General features: G+C 50.9%; 1 protein-coding gene across 2 annotated transcripts in view; it reads right to left on the bottom strand.

Moving 5' to 3' along the window:
* VWF (von Willebrand factor) overlaps positions 1–19,483 on the bottom strand; it is a 137,076-nt gene that overhangs the window by 96,498 nt on the left and 21,095 nt on the right. For both annotated transcript variants that reach the window (XM_044228748.1, XM_044228749.1), the window contains exons 7-10: positions 6,658–6,874; positions 4,922–5,044; positions 3,946–4,057; positions 3,020–3,066 (exon numbers count right to left, since the gene is read on the bottom strand). In XM_044228748.1, coding sequence (XP_044084683.1) covers positions 3,020–3,066; positions 3,946–4,057; positions 4,922–5,044; positions 6,658–6,874 — 499 coding nt within the window. The remainder of the gene's footprint in view (positions 1–3,019; positions 3,067–3,945; positions 4,058–4,921; positions 5,045–6,657; positions 6,875–19,483) is intronic.

Below are 19,483 nucleotides of genomic sequence, written 5' to 3'. Positions count from 1 at the left end.
AGAATAGTCCCTGTTCATAGGCATGCTCCTTCCTCATTGACCCCCGATCAAACATTTATGGTTCAATGGGAACCAAATTAGCAGAACTTTTCTGGGCAGCATGTGTTGCAGAGGAAAGGAAGAGGAGGAGAGGGAAGAGAGGCTTGGGGTTACAGAAAAGGAAGTCTGAGAAAACCACAGTTTTGCCTGTTGCTGCCCTAATTCCTAATAAGAACAGAGAGCCTCAGTGAGCAATGAAGGCCTAGAGGAGCCCTGAAGCTCCAACCCTCCCCATACAGACTGATGTTCTCCTGGGCAATTTCTTCTCCCTCCCACTCCCCATACACAATACTCCCTGTGCCAGGCAGCCTCTAAGATGCTCCCTCCATGGTCCCACCTCCTGTATTCACATCTTTGTGTGATTCCCCTCACCTTGAGTGTAGACTAGACATGTTGACTTGTTTCTAGTAAATGTAATACAGCAGAAGTGAAGGATATAACTTTGGAAATTGGGTTTTTAAAAGACCAGGGCTTCTATTTTGGCTGTTCTTCCTGAATCTCTCTGAGGTCACTCACCCTAGAAGAAGCCAGCTATCAAAGTCCTAAAAAAGCCTTTAGATAAGACCACAGCCCAAGTCAGCAACTGGACTGCAACTTCATGAGAAATAGTTTGGAGTAATTTGTTACACAATAGACAATTAATACACTCTCATCTTATCCCGGAGAATCAAAACCCAGATCCCTACTTCTAAGATTCGATTGTCAGCTCTTCCAGGGACTGTGGAGAAGTCATAGCCTGTTCTTTGCTGTGCTAGCAGAGTCAAGCATAACCCCTTCCAGAACCTTCCCATTGGAAGCTTTACCAGCAATTGTCACACTGGGGGCACAAGACAGCCCCACTGCCAGCTGCATCATGGCAAATAATGGAAGTATGCCTGTGTGCTACAGGTAGAAATGGAGTCAAGCATTTGGAGATGGGAGACAACTAGACAACAGGAGATGGAAGATGACCAGCTAAACTCCAGAACTTGAAAAAGAGGGTCAGAGCTGAGTATGAGTTTAGTGATTGTGTGGACAAAATACAGATAGTCCACTCTGTAGACTGCAGGGTTGGAACTGATTATCCTCCCATGAAGGAATCAAGAAAATTTCTTACATCCTCAGCAAAGCTATCTTCTAAATTTTGAACTGAAGACCAGGGGTTGTAGTCTGCCCCAGACCAAGCATTCCAACATGTGCACAGTGAGTGCTCAAATAGTTGTTGGATGGATGGATGGACGGTTGGATAGATGGATGGATGGACAGATGGACAGTTGGCTGAGTGAAAGATGCTCCCTACAGAAAGTCATTATTAAGAATTCCTAATCTGGGGATGCCTGGGTGCCTTAGTTTGTTGAGCATTGGACTCATGATTTTGGCTCTGGTCATGATCTCATGGGTTGTGCAATAGAGCCCCCCATAGGGCTCTGTGTTTGATGGGGAGTCTGCTTGAGATTCTCTGTCTCCCCCTCTCTCTGCCCTTCCCTGTGCTCTTTCTCTCTCAAATAAATATATAAATCTTAAAAAAAAAAAAAGAAGAATTCCAAATCCGTTAATCTAACAAAAGACAAAAAACGAATTCCTAATTCAGTCCATTGTGGCTCACAATTATAATGATTATTTAGATATTAACAGTGTTTTTGCAAGGCATTTACAGCAACTTCTTGTCTTTCAAAGGGCTCCTTAGGTCTTTCACAGGGTATGATGATGTTAAATCAGAACACTGATATCCCTTGCAAGAACAATCTTTTGTTCTTCATGCTTCCTTTAAAAATTGCACAGAAGATAAACTTGCCGGTTGGCTATCCCTAAGCCAGACTAACTGATCTAGCTCTAGTGCCCACTTTCCATCTAGTTCCAGAATTTTCCCAGGGTGGTGAGCATTGAGTTAGATCCTAAGTGACCATCCAGCCAACAGGCCCCAAATATGACCCCAATATCCAAGTTCAGGCCCTGTCAGCCCACCAAAGCCAATGTGGCTTCTTTGAGCCAAAAGGAGGGGAGCCTGTTATCAGGCTATTTGCCTTGTAGTTTTTTATTGTGCTCTACAGACCAAGGGAACCCAAAAAGTAGTGCCCAGCATACAAGCTGAGGCTGAGCTGGTCTTTAACTTAAACGTGGGCCCTCTCCTGAGCCGGTGAAGGATGGCTAAGACCTTCTTGCAAAGGAGCAGATGGAGGACCAGGAAGGAGAGTAAATGGAAGGGCAAAAGCAGCAATCAGGGAGCTGTGAGTTTGAGTCCTGTCATTGTCTCTTAGCAGCTGTGTGACTTGAGCAAGTTATGTAATCTCTCCAGCTCTGCCTCCTTCTCTGACCTAGAATAACTGTACCTGCCCCACAGGCTGGCATGTAAAGTGCTTAGCACAGAGCCTAACCCACAGCGAACACTATGTGAGTGACCACAAGAGGGAAAATTATCAGGAGAAGAGCCAGGGTTATGGGGGGGTGAGGCAGAAGGGAGCCTCAAATGGGCAAACTTTGCAACAAATAGAATAGAGCTGGGGACAAGGAGAAGACCCAATAAAGGGCAGAGATTATTATAAAGCAACTTTTCCTAAAGACATTTTCCAGGGTGCCCTTCTAAGGCCTTCCCATCAGGCATTCCAGAAACTTCTCACTTCTCACTTGATTAAGAATTACCAGGCCCTTTTTCCTCTCAATTCCCAAAGAATTTACATCATCTTTGTTTAGACTGTGACCCTACAGTTCTTACAGTTCATTGAACCATAATCCCCTGAGCAAACAGGTGAGAAGAAAAGGACAATAAAACCTTAGCCCAGGTGCATTCTCACCTTTCAGCTATGCTGGGTGTGCCTCTGCCAGGCCCACGAGCGAGCGGGTCAGCACAGCTGGGATCCCAAAACGGAGCTGTGGTCAGAGGGTTGTATCCAGCTGGCACAGAGGCCTCCTTACCCCTGCCTTGAGACGAGGCCCTCCCTATCTAGCAAGGACGGCGCACCGTTCCATCGGGAGAAGGGGGGATGAGCGGAAGGGCTCCTACCTGGGCATTCTTCATTGCTGCAAATCCACAGGCTGTTTCGGCAAATGCTGTTGGGGAGAGAAGCACAGGGTTTGGCTAGTTGTGCAAACACGAGGGCACAGGAACAGACCGAAAGCACGAGGGTCTAAAAAACACTAAAAAGCACTAAACTAAAAAACACTAAAAAGCACTAAAACACAAGGGCCCAGGAACCGATGCCACAGCCCCCAAAGGGAGGGATCTGGGAGAAGAGGGAGCGAGTGCTAAGGGGGTCTTTATGAGGCTGGACGTGAATGGCGCAGGGCTGTGGCCAAAGGGGGAAGCCCCTTGGGGATGAGGCTGAGAGGGAGTAACCCTGACAAAGAGAGAGAAGGAGAAAACTGAGGGGACCCGACATGTCTTCAGGGATTTCAGGATCCCTGAAAATCCACCCAGTCACTGCGCAATGAAAGTCCTCCACCCCCCGCCGCCTGCCAGCTGTCCCTTCCCCACAGCTGGGAGAAGCGAAGATGGGAGGGCTGCTGAAAGGGGTGCCACCCAGATCCACGCCGGCCACCCATGGGGACTCCGGGAAGACAGCCAAGAAGGGAAAGACAGCAAAGGGAAGAGGCCAGAAGATGAAGTGAGGGGTTCCGTCCTCAAAGAGAGAGCTGCCTGTGGTGTGGTGATGGTCAGGTAGCCTTCCTTCAGAGTCATTCATTACAGCAGAGCTTGGGGGGAACACTAGAGACTATGTTTGCATGTAAAAGGGCCTTTCCTCCCCAACTCCCTCCTCTAGGCCCATCCTTGCTCCTCCTCATTGATGTCCCCCCCTTCCTCAAACTGCCCCCACATCTCAACCGCGTCTCCCTCTGCCCAGCCAGACCCTATTGCACTTGCCACTGTCCTTCCTGATGCCCACTGCCCCTGGGCTGCTCTCCCAGACCCTACGGTGCAGCCCCACGTACCAGGTGTTGCAGTCCTGCAAGAGGGATGTTCCCGGAGGGTACCGTTGCCCGGCATGCACACAGGAACACTCAGTGCTCCCCACACAGCGGCCTTCATCCAGGAGCTGTCCCTCTGTGTTCAAGGGCATCAAGGCAAAAACTCAACTTATCATTATTACTCATCCCGCAGCTCCGGAATGCCCGTGGGTGACCACAGTTGAGGCTTCTTCAGGAAGCTCAAAGAACCTGCTCTGCGATGTTGCTCTGTCCCAATAGGACCATATTGTGGGGGAGGGAGATTATTAATCTTTCTCTACTAGTGAAGAAATGGGGGAAAGAGCTTTGCTCAAGGTCCACCAGTGAGGAAAGCATGAGTCTAGGCTGTGAGAACTGGTACGACCCTTACTTTCACAGTCATGCACTGGAAGAAGTCATTTATTTATTAATTTCCATTGCACAGATGAAGAAAGGAGGCAAGAGTTGTTGTTCTAGGTCATCCAGCGGGGAAGTCGTTAGTCCAAACACACAGGCCTCACTCTCAGTAATTCAACAGTGTGTTTCACCAAAGCTCGCACAGCCTCTCCGGAGAAACAAGTTCTAGTGCAAAGCTCTTTTCAGCCGAGCTCCCATGGCAAACCCAGGAGACATTTTAAAATATCTCGCCCAGACCCTTTCCCTGACACTCAACTGAGGAAACAAAAGTGCCGCTCAGAGCGGGCCACGTGCTCCCCAAACAAAGTCGCTGTCAGAGCCCAGACGGTCCTTCTGTTTCCGAGACGCACGCGCTTCCACAGATACAGTACCACAGGAAAACAGAAATTAAAAATAAACCCCGGCTCGATCCTGATCCCTCTGTACAAAGACTTTTTTAAAAAATAAATAAAAGGCTTCTGATTCCAGCCACGGGGGACAAACACAAGTGGCCTTCCTCTGGCTTCCCCAGGCCAAGGACAGCGGCAAGGTCTCGGATTTGTGAGTAGAGTAAGAAGCTTATTACCAGGGCAGCTGCAGCCGTCCACGCATGGCTGCCGACACACTTCTTGGACGTGCAGGCTCTGGCAAGTTCTGGCGCAAGGGGACACACACTCCTTGTACTCCATGCCAGCCGGACAGGCCGGTCCTGAAACAGGAAAACATGGGAGTCTTCCCGGAGCAGCTCCCTTCCAGAGGGCACCTCCCAGCCACGCTGTCCTCAGAGCCCCTGTGCTCTCTCCTCTGCTCCCCTCTGTCTTCAGGGTCCCAGGGGCCAGCTCCACCCCAGTGGCACCCCAATGGCCCAGCCACCCCTCCCCTGAAGTTAAGTCTTCCCTCTTGTAGGGCCAGGCTAAGACCCAGCAGAGTCACCTGGGACCAGCACCCCTTCCCCCTTGGTCATCTGCTTCTCCGTGAACAGCTTGGCATTTCCCCCCCTCCCCCATGCTCTGTCCCTTTCACCTAAAACCCTCTCAAGGTAATTCCAAAGTCCTCTAGGTTGAAAATAAATGTCCTCCGTGGGCCAAGCAAGGGGTAAGTGGCATCTGCATCACATCCTTCCTCTGAGGGGTCCCCTTCCTCATGAAACTGGTCCCCGTCAAAGGCCCCTGCCCAGTACCATTCATGCTCACTTTCCCCACGTGGGTGACATGCTCCATATTTATTTTCCACTGCACTGCAGGACTATCTTCAGAGCCTTGTCACCCAAGCATCTGTCCTTTCCCACTGGACCCAGCTCGTCCTGGGCAAAGACCCACCCCCCTGCTTTGCCTCTCAACCCTGTGGCTGACTGATGCTCAGAATCACTGAAGAACCAGAACATACCAGTGACTTCCTGGGCTTCACAACACCGAATAATGGCTCTGAACCCCTTCTCCTCCGAGAGGCATCTCCCCAGCCCCCTGCACCCTATCTTCAAAGACCTCAAATAACAGTCACTCCACCCGACAGCCAAGAAGCCAGCTGCTAATAGCCACCTTCTCACACCCCCACAGCAGAGATAAAAGCTCTAATTTATAAGCGGAAAAAACACACACACTGAAAAACATGTGTGTGCTGTAAATATTTGGCCCGCTGTTCCGGCTCCATCGGCCAGGATGGCCCGTGTAATTACAGCGGACTGTCCATATGCATGGCTTTTGGTCCGTGGTGGAAAGTCTGGGGAGAGAGCAGCCTTCTTGCAAGGGAACCAAAGAAGCTCCTATTTAATTATGATAATTTGGGGATGGTGACAATGACAGTGATCAGGGACCCAGAGAGACTGGGAGATCCGAACCACAGGCGTCCTGAGGTAGAAGGAAAGGGGAGCCCCAGGTGGGGAGGAGAGAGCCTGGGTTCACAAAAGGGAAGGGCTTATAGAGAGGCTGCAGGTCTCTCTGAGATCACGCCGCTGCCGCCACCACCACCACTATGGACAGTGTGGACAACTCCTCGCTCCTCATCAACGCAGACAGGCCTGCAGCGGAGCTGTGAGCTGAAATCAAGACAGCTGGGTTTCCTGTCAGAGGCAGGGAATGTTCTCCAAGTCCAGGGAATAGATTTCCCAAAGGAGTCCAGGGCGCTGAGGGAGGCATGGCCCCAGATGGAGGCAGGGGGCCGGGCGGCCTTCCTAGCCACAGCCTTTAAGGGAAGGGACGCCCGCTGCAGGCCAGCCTTCTGTGATCAGGTGGCCCAGAAGTGAGACAAGCCGGAGGGCTTCCCTAGTGACAGGAGGGACGGGTACCACTTGTCCCCAGCTGGGAGGGTGGGCGGTGGACTTACGGCAGGTGCTGTGGTCGGTCCAGCCATATAAGACCATGCCCTGCTGGGCACAGGCCCGGGCATATTCCAGGAGGACCTCACAAGGGCACCTCAGCCCCTGTGCACAAGTACACAGAGTCCTTTCACATAGGGCCACGAAAGGCTCAGGGTCCACCAGAGGGTGGCAGCGGGCAAATGCCGAGGCACTCTTCAGAAGCTGGCACTGCTCCCACGGGCCCTGCAGGAACAAAATGCCACTCGGTGAGGACAGCAGCCGTGCAGCCCCGGCTCTACAGGGCACTGGTTCTGTCTTCCTGAATGCGGCTCCATGAAGAGCCCACCCCACGAGGAAACCTGGGGAAGCTGCCTCACACTGGGCACGGAGCAGGTGCTGATGAACTGTTCTCACAGTCTTACCAATGCAAGGGCAGATATTGAACACATGCTATCAGAAGTAGACGGAGACACTGAGGTTACCTCCCAGGCTGAGCCCTGAACATCAGAGCCCAGGGCCTCTGAACGGTCACGGCAAGTTGGGGGTGGGGGTGGGGGTCCTAGGAAAGAAAGCAAAGAGCAGAGAGAGGGGAATGAAAAGCACAGAGCCGGGCATCCAGGAACACCCAGCAGTATCTCCTTCCTGCTGACCTTGCCTCCTCCTTCTCCTCTCCCCAACCAGGCCTTCCCTACCACACAGGAGGAGATGGCCCCAGGACTTTCAGGAATTGAAATGAGCTCTACTAGGGGTGGAGTTCAGCGACAGGTTTTCCCAATGTTCACCAGGTGATTCCTGGCGCCAGACGGAATCCGTTCCCATCAACAAAAACAAGCTAGGATTCTCAGAAATGTCCACCAGACCCTCTGCCAGGCAAAGGCTGGCATTTTACACGGGCTTTTACCACCTTGTTAATACCTTCAACACAGGGCGGGGTGGAAATTGTTGATCACTACTCCCAAAACACAGTAATACAGACACTCCTATGTGCTGTCTTTATAAACGTCTCTGCATTCTGCTTTAATGAGTCCAACTGCACTGTGTGTGTGTGTGTGTGTGTGTAGTTTAAAATCTCTGAAGTTGATGGGGAACCTGGATGGCTCAGTTGGTTAAGCATTTGACTCTTGGTTTAGGTTCAGGTCATGATCTAAGGTGGTGAGATCGATCCCTGCATGGGCTCCCAGGGAGCCCTCTCCCTCCCCCTCTACTCTGCCCCACCCACTCTCTCTCTTTCTCTCTCAAATAAATAAATAAATAAAATCTTGGGGTGCCTGGGTGGCACAGTGGTTTAAGCTGCTGCCTTCGGCTCAGGTTGTGATCTCAGGGTCCTAGGTTGTGATCTCAGAGTCCCGCAACGGGCTCTCTGCTCAGCATGGAGCTTGCTTCCTTCTCTCTCTCTGCCTGCCTCTCTGCCTACTTGTGATCTCTGTCTGTCAAATAAATAAATAAAATCTTAAAACAAATAAATAAATAAAATCTCTGAAGTTGGAGTCACAGCTTTGGAAGCCATTCCCTGTGATCTCTTTATTTGCTGCAAATAAACGTTATCTTTATGTGACAAAATAAAGTCTCTGAAGTTAAGGTGCCTGTTCCAATCAATCTTACACTTCAATTGGCAGCAGCTTTTTTCTTTTTTTCTGGACTTGAGAATGGATTCTGGAATCTCACCCTATAGATCCTTACTGAGTCATCTTAATAACCTGTAAGCCATCTGACCTGCTGCAATAAATCCTTCTTATTCTAGTTGTCTCACGTGGACTCTCTTCTGTGCCTCAGAATACTGACCAAGACAAAACCCCAAAGAAAATTTACAGAACACGTTAAAGAATTAGTTTTTCATTTGTTTAGTATATTTTTACAGGAAAACCAGTGAATGATCACTGACCCAGATAACAGGCCTCCCTCTGATTTCTCTCCCTCTCACTGCATTACTTTCTGCTTCCTTCTCTCTGCTCCTCGACGTTTCTTTCTTAGTGACACGTGGAACCATGATGTGTCCAGGACTTGACACAGTACAGGAACGTCACCACGGGTGCTCCCCACGGGGGGCATCCGCCCTTTCACGCACAGAACGCTCTCCAGCTGGAGAGTAATGGACAGACTTAAAACCTTCAGCGAAGGGGGTGCCTGGCTGGCTCAGTCGGTAGAGCACACAACTCTTGATCTCGGGGCCATGAGTTTGCGCCCCACGCTGGGCATGGGGCCTACTTTTTAAATAAGTAAGTAAATAAATAAACAAATAAGAAAAACTTAAAAAAAAAAAAACCTTCTGCCAAAAAGAAAGAAGTACCAGAGCATCTAAATGGAAGGCTGTGCCCTGAAGAATAAATCGGAGCAAATCGGTGTGAGGACAGGGGACAGTAAAAAAGAGCTTTGACGAGAAGGAAACCCATCTGCTCAAACCATGCGGAAGGATGGCCAGAGCAAGCCTGTGCAAATCAAGAGCCGGGAGGCAGGCCCGTGGGGGGAAAAAAGCCCAAAGGAACAGCAATCCTGCGATAGCAAAGATAAGCTGTGGTTCTGGGAAAACCCACATCCTGCCCGCAGCCCACCTGAGCTGGGACCCTGCCCCTTCCCCGGCCTGCATGGAGTCTGTCCTCAGAACTAGGAAGCAGGGCAGAGTGTCACAGCTGCCTTGGGGTCACAGCAGGCAGGGGGGCAGGGAGGACACAGACGGATGCCCAGGGCCCCTGCCCACGCAGGTGGGTGTGGTGGGTTCCCCCGCACCCGTTAGGAAGGCCATAGCCACAGGGACTGCTGGAGTGCAGGGCTGCAGCTGCAGACGTAAGGGCAAGGACCATGAGCCAGCCGGGCCATTGCTGAGAGCCGCTGCTCCCTCCGTGACTCCACCTCTCTGGGCTTACCTGCTTCAGGATGGAGACTCCACACCCACTGCAGGGCTGAAGCCCAGGCCCTGCTGTTGCTGGAGGCAGGGACTGATGCAAGTCTTCTTGCCTCGCTGGAGTAATGGGGGAATAATCCCAGCAGGTGCTGCCTGCAGGCAGTGGGAAGACACCGCAGTGCCCGGCACTGAGCTAGCGATCCATGAATGAAGACCACTGTAGTCGGTCCCAGGACCACTGAGGTCTTGGGTGATGACCTGCATCCTGCTGTTTGCCACACCAGGCATTTTATGCAGGGGAAACTGAGGTCTCAGAAGACCAAGCCAGAAAAGTCTTGCCCTGGACTTGTTACGACTTCACAGCCCTGGATCTGAGTATTGCCTCTTGCACCTGCTAGCTGTGTGACCTTGGACTATTGTCTGGACCCCTGCTCCTCCATCAACTGGGGATAAGAATGACAGTTCCTATGTGATGTGATGGTAGTGGAGATTGAATGAAATCATGCAGGGAAAGGCTTCACTGCAAAAATGATGACTCCGTATCATCACCGTGGCCACCAAAGAGGTCCCTTCCCCTCTCCCTCCTCCCAGGAGGCTTGTCCTCCAGAATGGTGGGCAGCTCGGCAGCAGGACAGAGGACATCTTTGTCCCTTTCCCTCTGCATCTTGGGGAGACTGGGCAACACTGGGATGCATGGCCACCATGACAACACAATCGCTTTACTAGTATCTTGGAGACTCTTTTGAGCGAGGGGATGGAGGAAGGACCCTCTCTTCTTTGCCACAGGCAGGTCTAAGACTCTCCTGAGGCTCAGGGGGAGGAGGCTGGAGCCTGGGTCTAGTTCTTTCCATTCTGCTACACTGTCTGGCCCATGAGATGGGCCCCTCAGAGAGAAACGTTCCTGGGTTCTCAAAGGGTGGCCAAGGGTGCCCCGGCAGGGCCAGAGGCTTGGGCTCTTGCTGGCCCTTCTCCTCATCTGAAATTTGGAACCAGAGAAAAACCCAAAAAGGCAACTCCATGGGTTTTTTTTTGTTTTTTTTTTTTTTTTTGTTCTAGTGATGCTGCCATCACCTGGTCTGTCAGGCAGCAGCCCAGAGCAGCCCCTGGATCACAGGACGCTTCCACAGGGACTGAGTGTCTGGGGTTCATCACCAGCACAGCACAGCGTCAAGCAGAAAAAAGAAGACAGTCAGGAGTCCAGCGTCCCCTCCCACCCTGAGAGCGATGTCAGGCAGAGTCCGGCACGGCCCGTCTCCAGCTGGCCCAAACCTGTCTGTTCCCTGCCCAGAGGAAAAGTGGGACCCATCCTCCAGCACATTTCCTGGGAGGTCCCTTGAGGTATTAAATGGTTTACAGAAAGCTGTAGCAAGAAGGGTGTTTTCCGATTATTTGCCTGCAGGATGGGAGTGGATTTCTGCCGAAACAGCCACCTCCCTTCTGAGAACAATGCCTCTGGCCTCTCCATGTGCACCTGAAAATCTGGCTAGGATTGCTAGAGACAAAAGGAAAAATCTGTCTCCCTGTCTTGTTCTCTGGTCTTCCTCTGGTCGGCTCTGGCCTAAACTTGGCCTATGAGGGTGACCAGAGTCTGAGGGCCCCACGGTGCGGTGTGGCAGCACACCTTGCTTGCCACCTTTGCCTCCCAGCCTTCCCCACTCCACGTGGAGGGGCCAAGCCAGGTCCGGAGACAGAAATAAGTCCAGGATGGAGCTGACATGGCATCCTCTCGGAACCTGGAGAGATGTCAGTAGGTAGGAGGTGACCAAACCTTTACTCAACAAGCACATCTGACTGTGTCCCACCCCAGCTTAAAGGACAAAGTTCTAGCTCCTTAGAAAGGCAGCAGGCCAGGCATTCTAGGATCTGATCCTGGCTACTATCCAGCTCTCCCCCTCCGACTCCCCATCTGACATATCACCAATGTCCCCCGAACAAATAAAGTGGTTTCAGAGACCACCTTGACACCCACTCCCACAAACAGGCCCTTCATAAGCCTAAAACACCTTCTAAGAACACAAAACTCCTCAGAGAAAGGCCAGATAAACAGACTTTCAGATTTGGAAACTGTGGCATGGAGAGAGTAAAGCATTCACTAGGTCAGCGGTTTACAAAGTGTGACTTGGTCCAGAAAGCCCCTAGAGACCCCCAAGATCCCTGGGAGACTTTCCAAGATCCTTGCAAGACTATTGTAATAATCACACTAAGATGTTTTCTGGCCTTTGGGCTCTCACTCTTTCATGAGTGCACAGTGGAATTTTCCAGAAGCTCCACGATAGATAATCGCACCACAGACTGACTACTGACGCCGACGTGGGAATCCAGCTTATTTCTCTTTTTTTTTTTTTTAAAGATTTTATTTATTTATTTGACAGAGAGAGATCACAAGTAGGCAGAGAGGCAGGCAGAGAGAGAGAGAGAGAGAGGAAAGCAGGCTCTCCGCTCAGCGGAGAGCCCGATGCGGGACTCGATCCCAGGACCCTGGGATCATGACCTGAGCCGAAGGCAGCGGCTTAACCCACTGAGCCACCCAGGCGCCCCCCAGCTTATTTCTCTTTAAGCCAGATAGCAAAGAGATTTACAAAACTATGAAACACTGCCATTCTTCTCTCTACACATTTTTCTGCTTGGAATTTATAGTGGCTTTTATTAAAAAGATGTTAAATATAATTGGAATTTATAGTGGCTTTTATTAAAAAGATGTTAAATATAATGTGTTTATTTTTTTTTCCAATTTATTTATTTTCAGAAAAACAGTATTCATTATTTTTAAAAGAGTATGCTGTAAATGTCTCCGTTTTAGTATCTAATATAGTATATATCAATAGATAATCCAAACCCATAATCAATAGATAATCCATAGAAAATCTCTTTTGTGTCTTCTATCATTCTTAAGAGTGTCAGGGCGTCATCAGACTGCACAGCTCACAAACTCCTGTAGCGGCTGGACTCAAACCTGATCGCAACCTAAAGGCCTGTCACCTGTCACCAAACCACAATTTACATGGTTTTCCTCCACGCCCCCACCCTTCCCACCTGTTTCCTCACACCAGGTTAGACAAGCGGAGCACAGGAGGCAGAGCTCGAGGTTTAGAAGCGTGGTTGTTCTACAGTCCCAACCCCATCACTTCCAAAATGTGCATCTGTGGGAAAATGATCTTGCCAGTCTGTGCCTGTTTCCTCCCCTATAAAGAAGGCAGAGTGGAGAAGGGACTGAAAGTTGTCTGGGATCTCTTCCTCCCTTCTTTCTTAGTCACAGCACCTTCAATTTTCAATCATCCCTTGAGCATGTGCCCATTGGGCACGAAGATTCCATCGCTTCACTTCCCTGGCAGCTGTGAGTAGGCGTAACGAAGCTTTGCCCGGTAGGGCATAAGCAGAAAGATAACAGGCTACGTTCTAGGCAATGTCCTCAAAAGGAAAGGGTGATTCTTTTGTAGCCCCTTTTCTCCCCACTGCTGGAATGCAGCTGTGATGCCTGAGGTGAGAGCCGCCATCTTGGACCATGAAGTGGAAGCTCCATGCCAACAACAACAGAAAAACGAGACCCAAGGACCCTGAGTCCCAACACCAAGGCATCCTGTGCTGGCCCTGGACATCCTACCTGAACTTCTTTACACCAAGAGAGAAATAAACTCTGTTACTTTAGATGTCTCCTCACTCACAGTGGGACCTACCCCTCATGGACACAGACAGCAATACCTACGGAAGCCGGATACTGCAAAGTAAGACTGAACAACTCTACATGGGAAAGGCAGTTGAGGCCCTACCCCTAGCGCCACTAGCCTATTGTCTATAGCAGCCTCACAGCGCGAAAATGGCTCCTCCTCAGCTCTCTGCGGAGCCGTTCTGGCAGAGACACAAGCGACGGTCAGCTCATTTGCTCGCTCCCAGCATGTCCCTGGCTCCAGTGCCTGGCAGCAGCTACCTCTATCTTCCTTCATCTCGTCTGCAGTGCCAGCAGCTGGCGGGAGAGATCCAGCCCCAGCTCCGTCAGCCCATGACTTCACCCTGCCTGGGCGGGTGTGCAGAGCCAACGGCAGCCCAACTTAATCACATTTGCAGTTCATTAAAGAAGTCCAGGCCTCTTCCCTGGGGATGCTGAGCCCCATCCTAGGGAGCGAGGGAGTGGGAGAGAATAAGCAGCGCATCTCCCCAGCGGCAGACAGGCAGGCGGGGAAGGAGACCTAAAGCTTAGCTATTGTGTTTGTTCCCAAACAGCTGACCAAGGAGAGGGGAGGGGGCATTCCTAGGACTGAAGTGAACAAAGGAAGGAGAAGCTAGTATAGAGAGTGCAAGATTGTTCACCCCAGCCCTGATCTTTCCAGCCCTGGGGTGGGTGCTCTGCGGCTGGCCCTGGAGGAGGAATGGAGGCGCCTGGCGCCTGAACAGGTCCAGAATAGTGGGTTCAAGAATTCACCCCCCTGGCAGGGCGTAGTTTCTCATTGGTCAGCCAGCAAGGATGGATGGGGGAGGGTTGCTGATTCTATTTATATCTTCTGGCTGGCCTGGGACTCCCACCCACATTCCAAGATCTGGCTCACAAAGCCCCCATGAAACTGGTCCATAGATTTCCACCAAATGGACATTCTTTGTTTTTTTGTGGGTTTCTTTCTTTCTTTCTTTCTTTTTCTTTTTTTGCAAAGTTGGACATTCCTCTCTCTGAGATGACTGGGGTACAGTCCTCATGAGGAATAGGGTAACTGGATATGTCACAGAAGTCCCCATATTCCAAAGGACCCTCCTTACCCTCTGCCCTGGTCTCCTGGAAGGTATCTAAGCCATTGTCAGAGACCAGGGCAGGGCTCAGTGGGCTGGGATGCAGGCCAAGCACCATCCCCAAGTTCCCAGTTTGGGGTCTGTCCAAGCCTGGGGATGGAACCACTCTACTCATCCTGCTCCCAGTGAGGAAAGATCGTCAGCTCTGTGCTAAGAGCCACAACACCACTCACCATTCTAATGGCAAGAAGAATGCCATTCTTATGGCAATCTGTCACCTACAGATCCAAGATGGCATTTATGTTGTTCTCTTTCATGGTTGTTCAGTTTCCCAAATGTGTTTTGTCCCTTGAACAAGATTGTAGATCCAATCCATGCAGATTACCATCATCCAGACCCCATAAGATACTTCAGTAAATACGTACACATGGGCACCATCAGATTCTTGCTCATTCTTGTCCTCATCAGGGAAAGGAAAAGGAAAGAAAGCTACTTTTGTTAATTTTGTTAAAGGATTTTGAGATTGTTATGTTAGGAAGCCATTTAGACTGAAAACTTGAGGACTAGGACCTTATCTGACCCTCCTCAAGGGTTTGTCAAATAAATACTGCTTGACTAGGGGAAACCTGTGGCAGCCCCTGATCTCTGTTCTAAAACTAGACCCCAAAAGCACACTAGTCAAGGTCACCCCCAACCCACCACACGCACACGGGCTCACTGCCATTCTGAATTATGATAAGCCCAAGATTCCTAACATCGATGAAAAAAATTTCTTCTGCTCCAGACACCTGTCTGATTTTGCTGCTGCTGCTTCTGCAGGACAACTGACCCCTGGAGGGCCAAGCAATATATGGTATACTCAGTCTTCCAAGAAAGACTGGTCATCTTGAGGACCAACTCTGGGGAGGTATACAGAGAGAACTCTTAGGGCCGGGGGCCTGAAAGCATCCTCACATTCAGGTAGCAGCAGCAAAAGCAAGAGATGGTCTTCCCAGTTTGGGGGAGGTGATCCTGGGGAAGAGGATGGCTGCAGCAACTGTGTTTTCCAGTGGAAGCAAGGTCAAGGTCACGGCCATCGAGTAGAGTTCTGCAGGGTGTCCAGTGCATGGCTGATAAGGCTGAGGTCTTATCTTTCACACCATAGACACCACACAGGTACACGTACCTTCTGTGCACATTTCTAATGCTTATTATGGCAATTTCCCAACAGGGAGTGGTGAAGTACTTTGAGGAAGGGGCCTCTTTGTCTAATTAGTAAGAATAGTGGGTGGACTAGCTGTCGTAGTGAGGACTAAGGACAAAGACAGGATCCTTTCATAAGGTTCAGCCCTTGCTGAACAGAATGTGAATTTAAAAAAAAGCGGGGTGGGGGGGCAACCTAAGACTCTTTCTAAAATGTTCATTATGTAGTAGAGTTACCTGCAAATTAACATCATTATCTGAGCATTTAGAGCTTGGGGCTTTTTATTACTAGGTCTGAACCCTGAGCTCCAGACTCCAGCAGCCCTACCCTCTGTTTCAAAGGCTGAAAAAAACCTGGAAATTTGCATGCAGTCAAACAAGGCATTCTTCAGTCCCAGCAGGGAGACTGGAGGGTGGGGTTGTTGGCATAACAAGGAAACATTCATCCCCTAGGTATAAATAATATGACCTGGCTCAGAATAAGCTGACTCCTGGCTACCAGCATGGAAAGGAGAGCGCCAGAGAAGTGGAAGAATAGATTCTGGCGGCTCTCAAGAAAAGTTCTCAGGTCAAGGTAGCCTTCCCCACAGAACACTCTGCCACAGCAAATGGTCCTTAGAGCCACAATGGCAAGCTCTTGTAAGTGATGCCCATTTACCAGACCTGACTTTTGAACCCGGTGGCCCAGGGGACGAAGCAGGTGGAGAACAATTCCAGAGCCCGCACTAATCACCTCCCAGGAGATGAGTCGTTGCACTTCCCAGCCAATGAGGGCGCCCGGTCTTGGGTGAACACAACCTGATTGGCGGAGACCAAGCCAGCTCAGTCTTCGCAGGTAAACAACCTGATACTACTTCTGAGCTTAAAGAAGCCTCCGCCTGGGGAGGTGTGGCGTGTTTGGGGGGCTCAGCCCAGCACTAAGAACTTGGAAACCAGTTTCTCAGGCTGCTCCCAGGACACTGGTTAGTGAGGACTTCAACACACCCAGGAGACAAAGTGAGTAGCAAGCCTGCAGCTGGAGCCTCCAAAAGGCAACCCCGGAGACAAACAAGGCTTCTCATGGATGCGTCCTCCCTCCCCCCCCCGCCCCCTTTTGTCTCCAGCAGACAGAGTGGCCTAGGATCAGGTTCTCCATGTGAAAATCCTGTCTTCACCTCCCACCTCTTAGGGATAGGTGAGAGTATCCCTTTCTATCCCAAGGGTGGGGGAATATTTGTCCAGCGCTTCTTGGCACTGGCCTGTGTTTGCAAAGTGCAGTGAGACAAAGCCCATGCTCTGGAGAAGCGGATTCTGCATTAAAGGTACTTAGGTGACCCACCTCACCACGGAGGCACCCCCTGCCTAATCCCACCGCTGCCTAGAGAACACTGAAGGGCAGGAGAGGGGGAAGCTCCTGCCAGCCACAAAACAGGAAGCTAGGAAATAAAGACAGAAATGACCAAAATCTCCCTTCCTGCCCCTCAGCGCACCTGATTCCTGGAGGGCCCTCCATCTGAAATTCACTCGGGTTGCCAAGCAGCTCTAGAAGAAAATCTGGCTTCAGTCACATACCCGCCCCTCAGCATGGATGTGTTTAGACACCTTCTCTCCTTCTAACCTCAGTCTCTGCTCAGCTCCCCAAGAAGGAACTGGGTTATAATTGGGAAGAGGGGAGGAGAAGAGAAAGGAATGAATTTTGGATCTTAGGCTTAAAGCACTGTGTGTGCTTGGCCTCTTTCCCCACTCGCGGTAGAGCCCCTGCCGCCGAGAGCCCAGACAGCAGGAGGATGCCGGGAGTCAAGAAATAATAATAATTAATAATAACAAGAACAGTGCCTACAGTTGAACTCCACTGCCCTAAACACTCCACACAGATTCTTTCTCTCTTATTCTTACAGTGACCCTCTGTACTGTAGCAGCTGCTCTTCCTATGCCCATTTTATGCATGCAGAAACTGAGGCTCGGACAAGGCAAGGGTCTTCCTCAGAGTTACAAAGCCAGGACGTGGCCTGACCCCAAACCCATATCCTTAGCATCATGCAGAGGCCCATGGAGGAGGAAAAAAATCGAGGGGCTACTAAGGGCAATCACCAGATATTTCAAAAGTTTTCCTGGAAAGAAGAGTAAACTACCCTCTTCCACACAACAGCACCCTCCTCCCGGGTGTTAGAACTTGGTCGACCTTAGTCGGTTGCCAGGACTGGGCTATGGTCCAGAGGACACAGATGTTTATGGACAAGCCAGAAACCTAGCACCGCTGAAACCTTGGAAACCCAAGAAAAAGAGGCATTCGGATCGTGCTTGTTTAGAAATTGGAAATTGTGTTTACAATCTCGGCAGCTGGACTAAATATCAAGCTAGAATATTTTCCTGTGCCTGACAAAGTCCTTGGTTCCAAAGATCAGATTGTTCCACAAAAATGGAAAAGGCTCACTACCTGAGTTACCAGCTAGCAATGAAAGTCTCTTGTGCTAAGGTAGAGGAGTGTGTGTGTGTGTGTGTGTGTGTGTGTGTTTCTTTTGCTTCTGGAGCAGGAGAGGCTGGAGTTTCTCTACTTCTGGGCAGAGCTGAGTAAATCAGACTTCTGCAAGCTGCAGATGGGGCATCGATACCGTGGAGGTAGGCCCAATCTGCAGACATATAACACCACCCACTGAACATTTATTGAGACTTATTGGAAACTGTCTCTCTAGCCCAATCCAGTGAAACATACAGTGTCCTAGAGCTGAAAGGAACCCTAAGAATCCTGGAAGCCATCTCCTCAGGGAAAACTCAAGGACCACAGGCGGAGATAATGAGCCACCTGAGGCAATGAAGCCAGAGCTGCAGACACCAGGGAGCCAGAGACGGGGAACTCTGACTCTGTAGCCTGTCAGCAGCTGACGCTGGACAGGTACCTAGCCTCCCAAAGCTTTGCTTTCCTCATTGCTTTGGAGAACTGTGGAGGCCCACCGTGGCCCTGGAGGCCTGTCAAGGCTGTGCACGAGGGGCCGCCCTCTTGCTCGGGCAGGAGCAGGGTGGTTGCTCCCTGGGTGGGGGCTGGGGGCTGGCTCTCTACAGGGGCTGTCCAGGGCAGTATGAATGCCCTTCAAAGCCCAGGACTCATCCCCTCACGGCTAACAGTGCTGGCGGCTAAGGGCTCACAGCTGAGTCGCTGCAGGCATTGCCCTCAGTCCAAGAGAGCTGTCCCGCCTCCCTGCCCCAAAGGAAGCCTATATCCAATGACCAAGTGGTCAGTTCAGGCTTGCCTAGTGGGGGGCATCAAACCCCCCAGGTTTCAGAGCTCCCTGAAGGATCTGCCTCGTGAGTACATGGTGATTCGCCCTCCCCGCTGCCCAGCGCTGCCTTTCTCACTCCCTTACAGATGCTGTAAGGTCTCCAGTCACTCTCTGCCCAGGAGACCTGATTCACACCATCCCCAAGAAATCTTTTCCGCCAGACAGTGAGTGTGTGCACACAGCCTCAGTAGGGCCATCCATGTGCTGACAAGGGCCCAGCTTCACCCAGAGCCATGCTGCTTCTCCTCTCTCAGCCTCAGCAGCCGGACCCCATGGGGGGAGAGGGGCCATCCCTCAAGGGAGGTCTGCCCCCTACCCACGAAACATCACCCTCTTAATACCCCATCCACCATGGCACAAGGCCACCCCAGCAGAAGGTAGAGGCATGGTACCATCCTGCCACTCTCTCCCACCAGACCCCCTCCTCTCCAAGGGGGAGGGTCTGGTAGTGGGGTTGTAAGGGGCAACTCTGAAGGGGAAGAAGCTGCCATGTGGTTAGAAACAGGGGCTGTGGGGAAAGGGATGGGAGGTGCCACCATCTGTCCCGAGTCTCAGGACAGAGGCACACACAGATGCTTAAGGCCTTGTGACCACAGAGGTACTGACTGGACTGATGTGGTCACAAGCCACGGAATGCCATAGCCACCCGAACATGGAAAAGGAAAGATTTGCCCCTAGAGCCTCCCTAGAGAGAGTCGTCCTCCTGACACCTTGATCTTGGCCTTAAATTGAGATTTCTGGCCCCTAGAACTATGAGAGAATATGCTTCCATTGCTGTAAGCCACTGATTTTGTGACTAATTTGCCACCACAACCTCAGGAAAATATTATCATGTACAGGTTGAACACCTCAGACTCA

This window comes from Neovison vison, chromosome 12 (genome assembly GCF_020171115.1).
Source record: "Neovison vison isolate M4711 chromosome 12, ASM_NN_V1, whole genome shotgun sequence".
NCBI classification, from domain to species: domain Eukaryota; kingdom Metazoa; phylum Chordata; class Mammalia; order Carnivora; family Mustelidae; genus Neogale; species Neogale vison.
The sequence above is the reverse complement of the archived record's forward strand: the minus strand, read 5'-3'. Positions and strand labels throughout refer to the sequence as shown.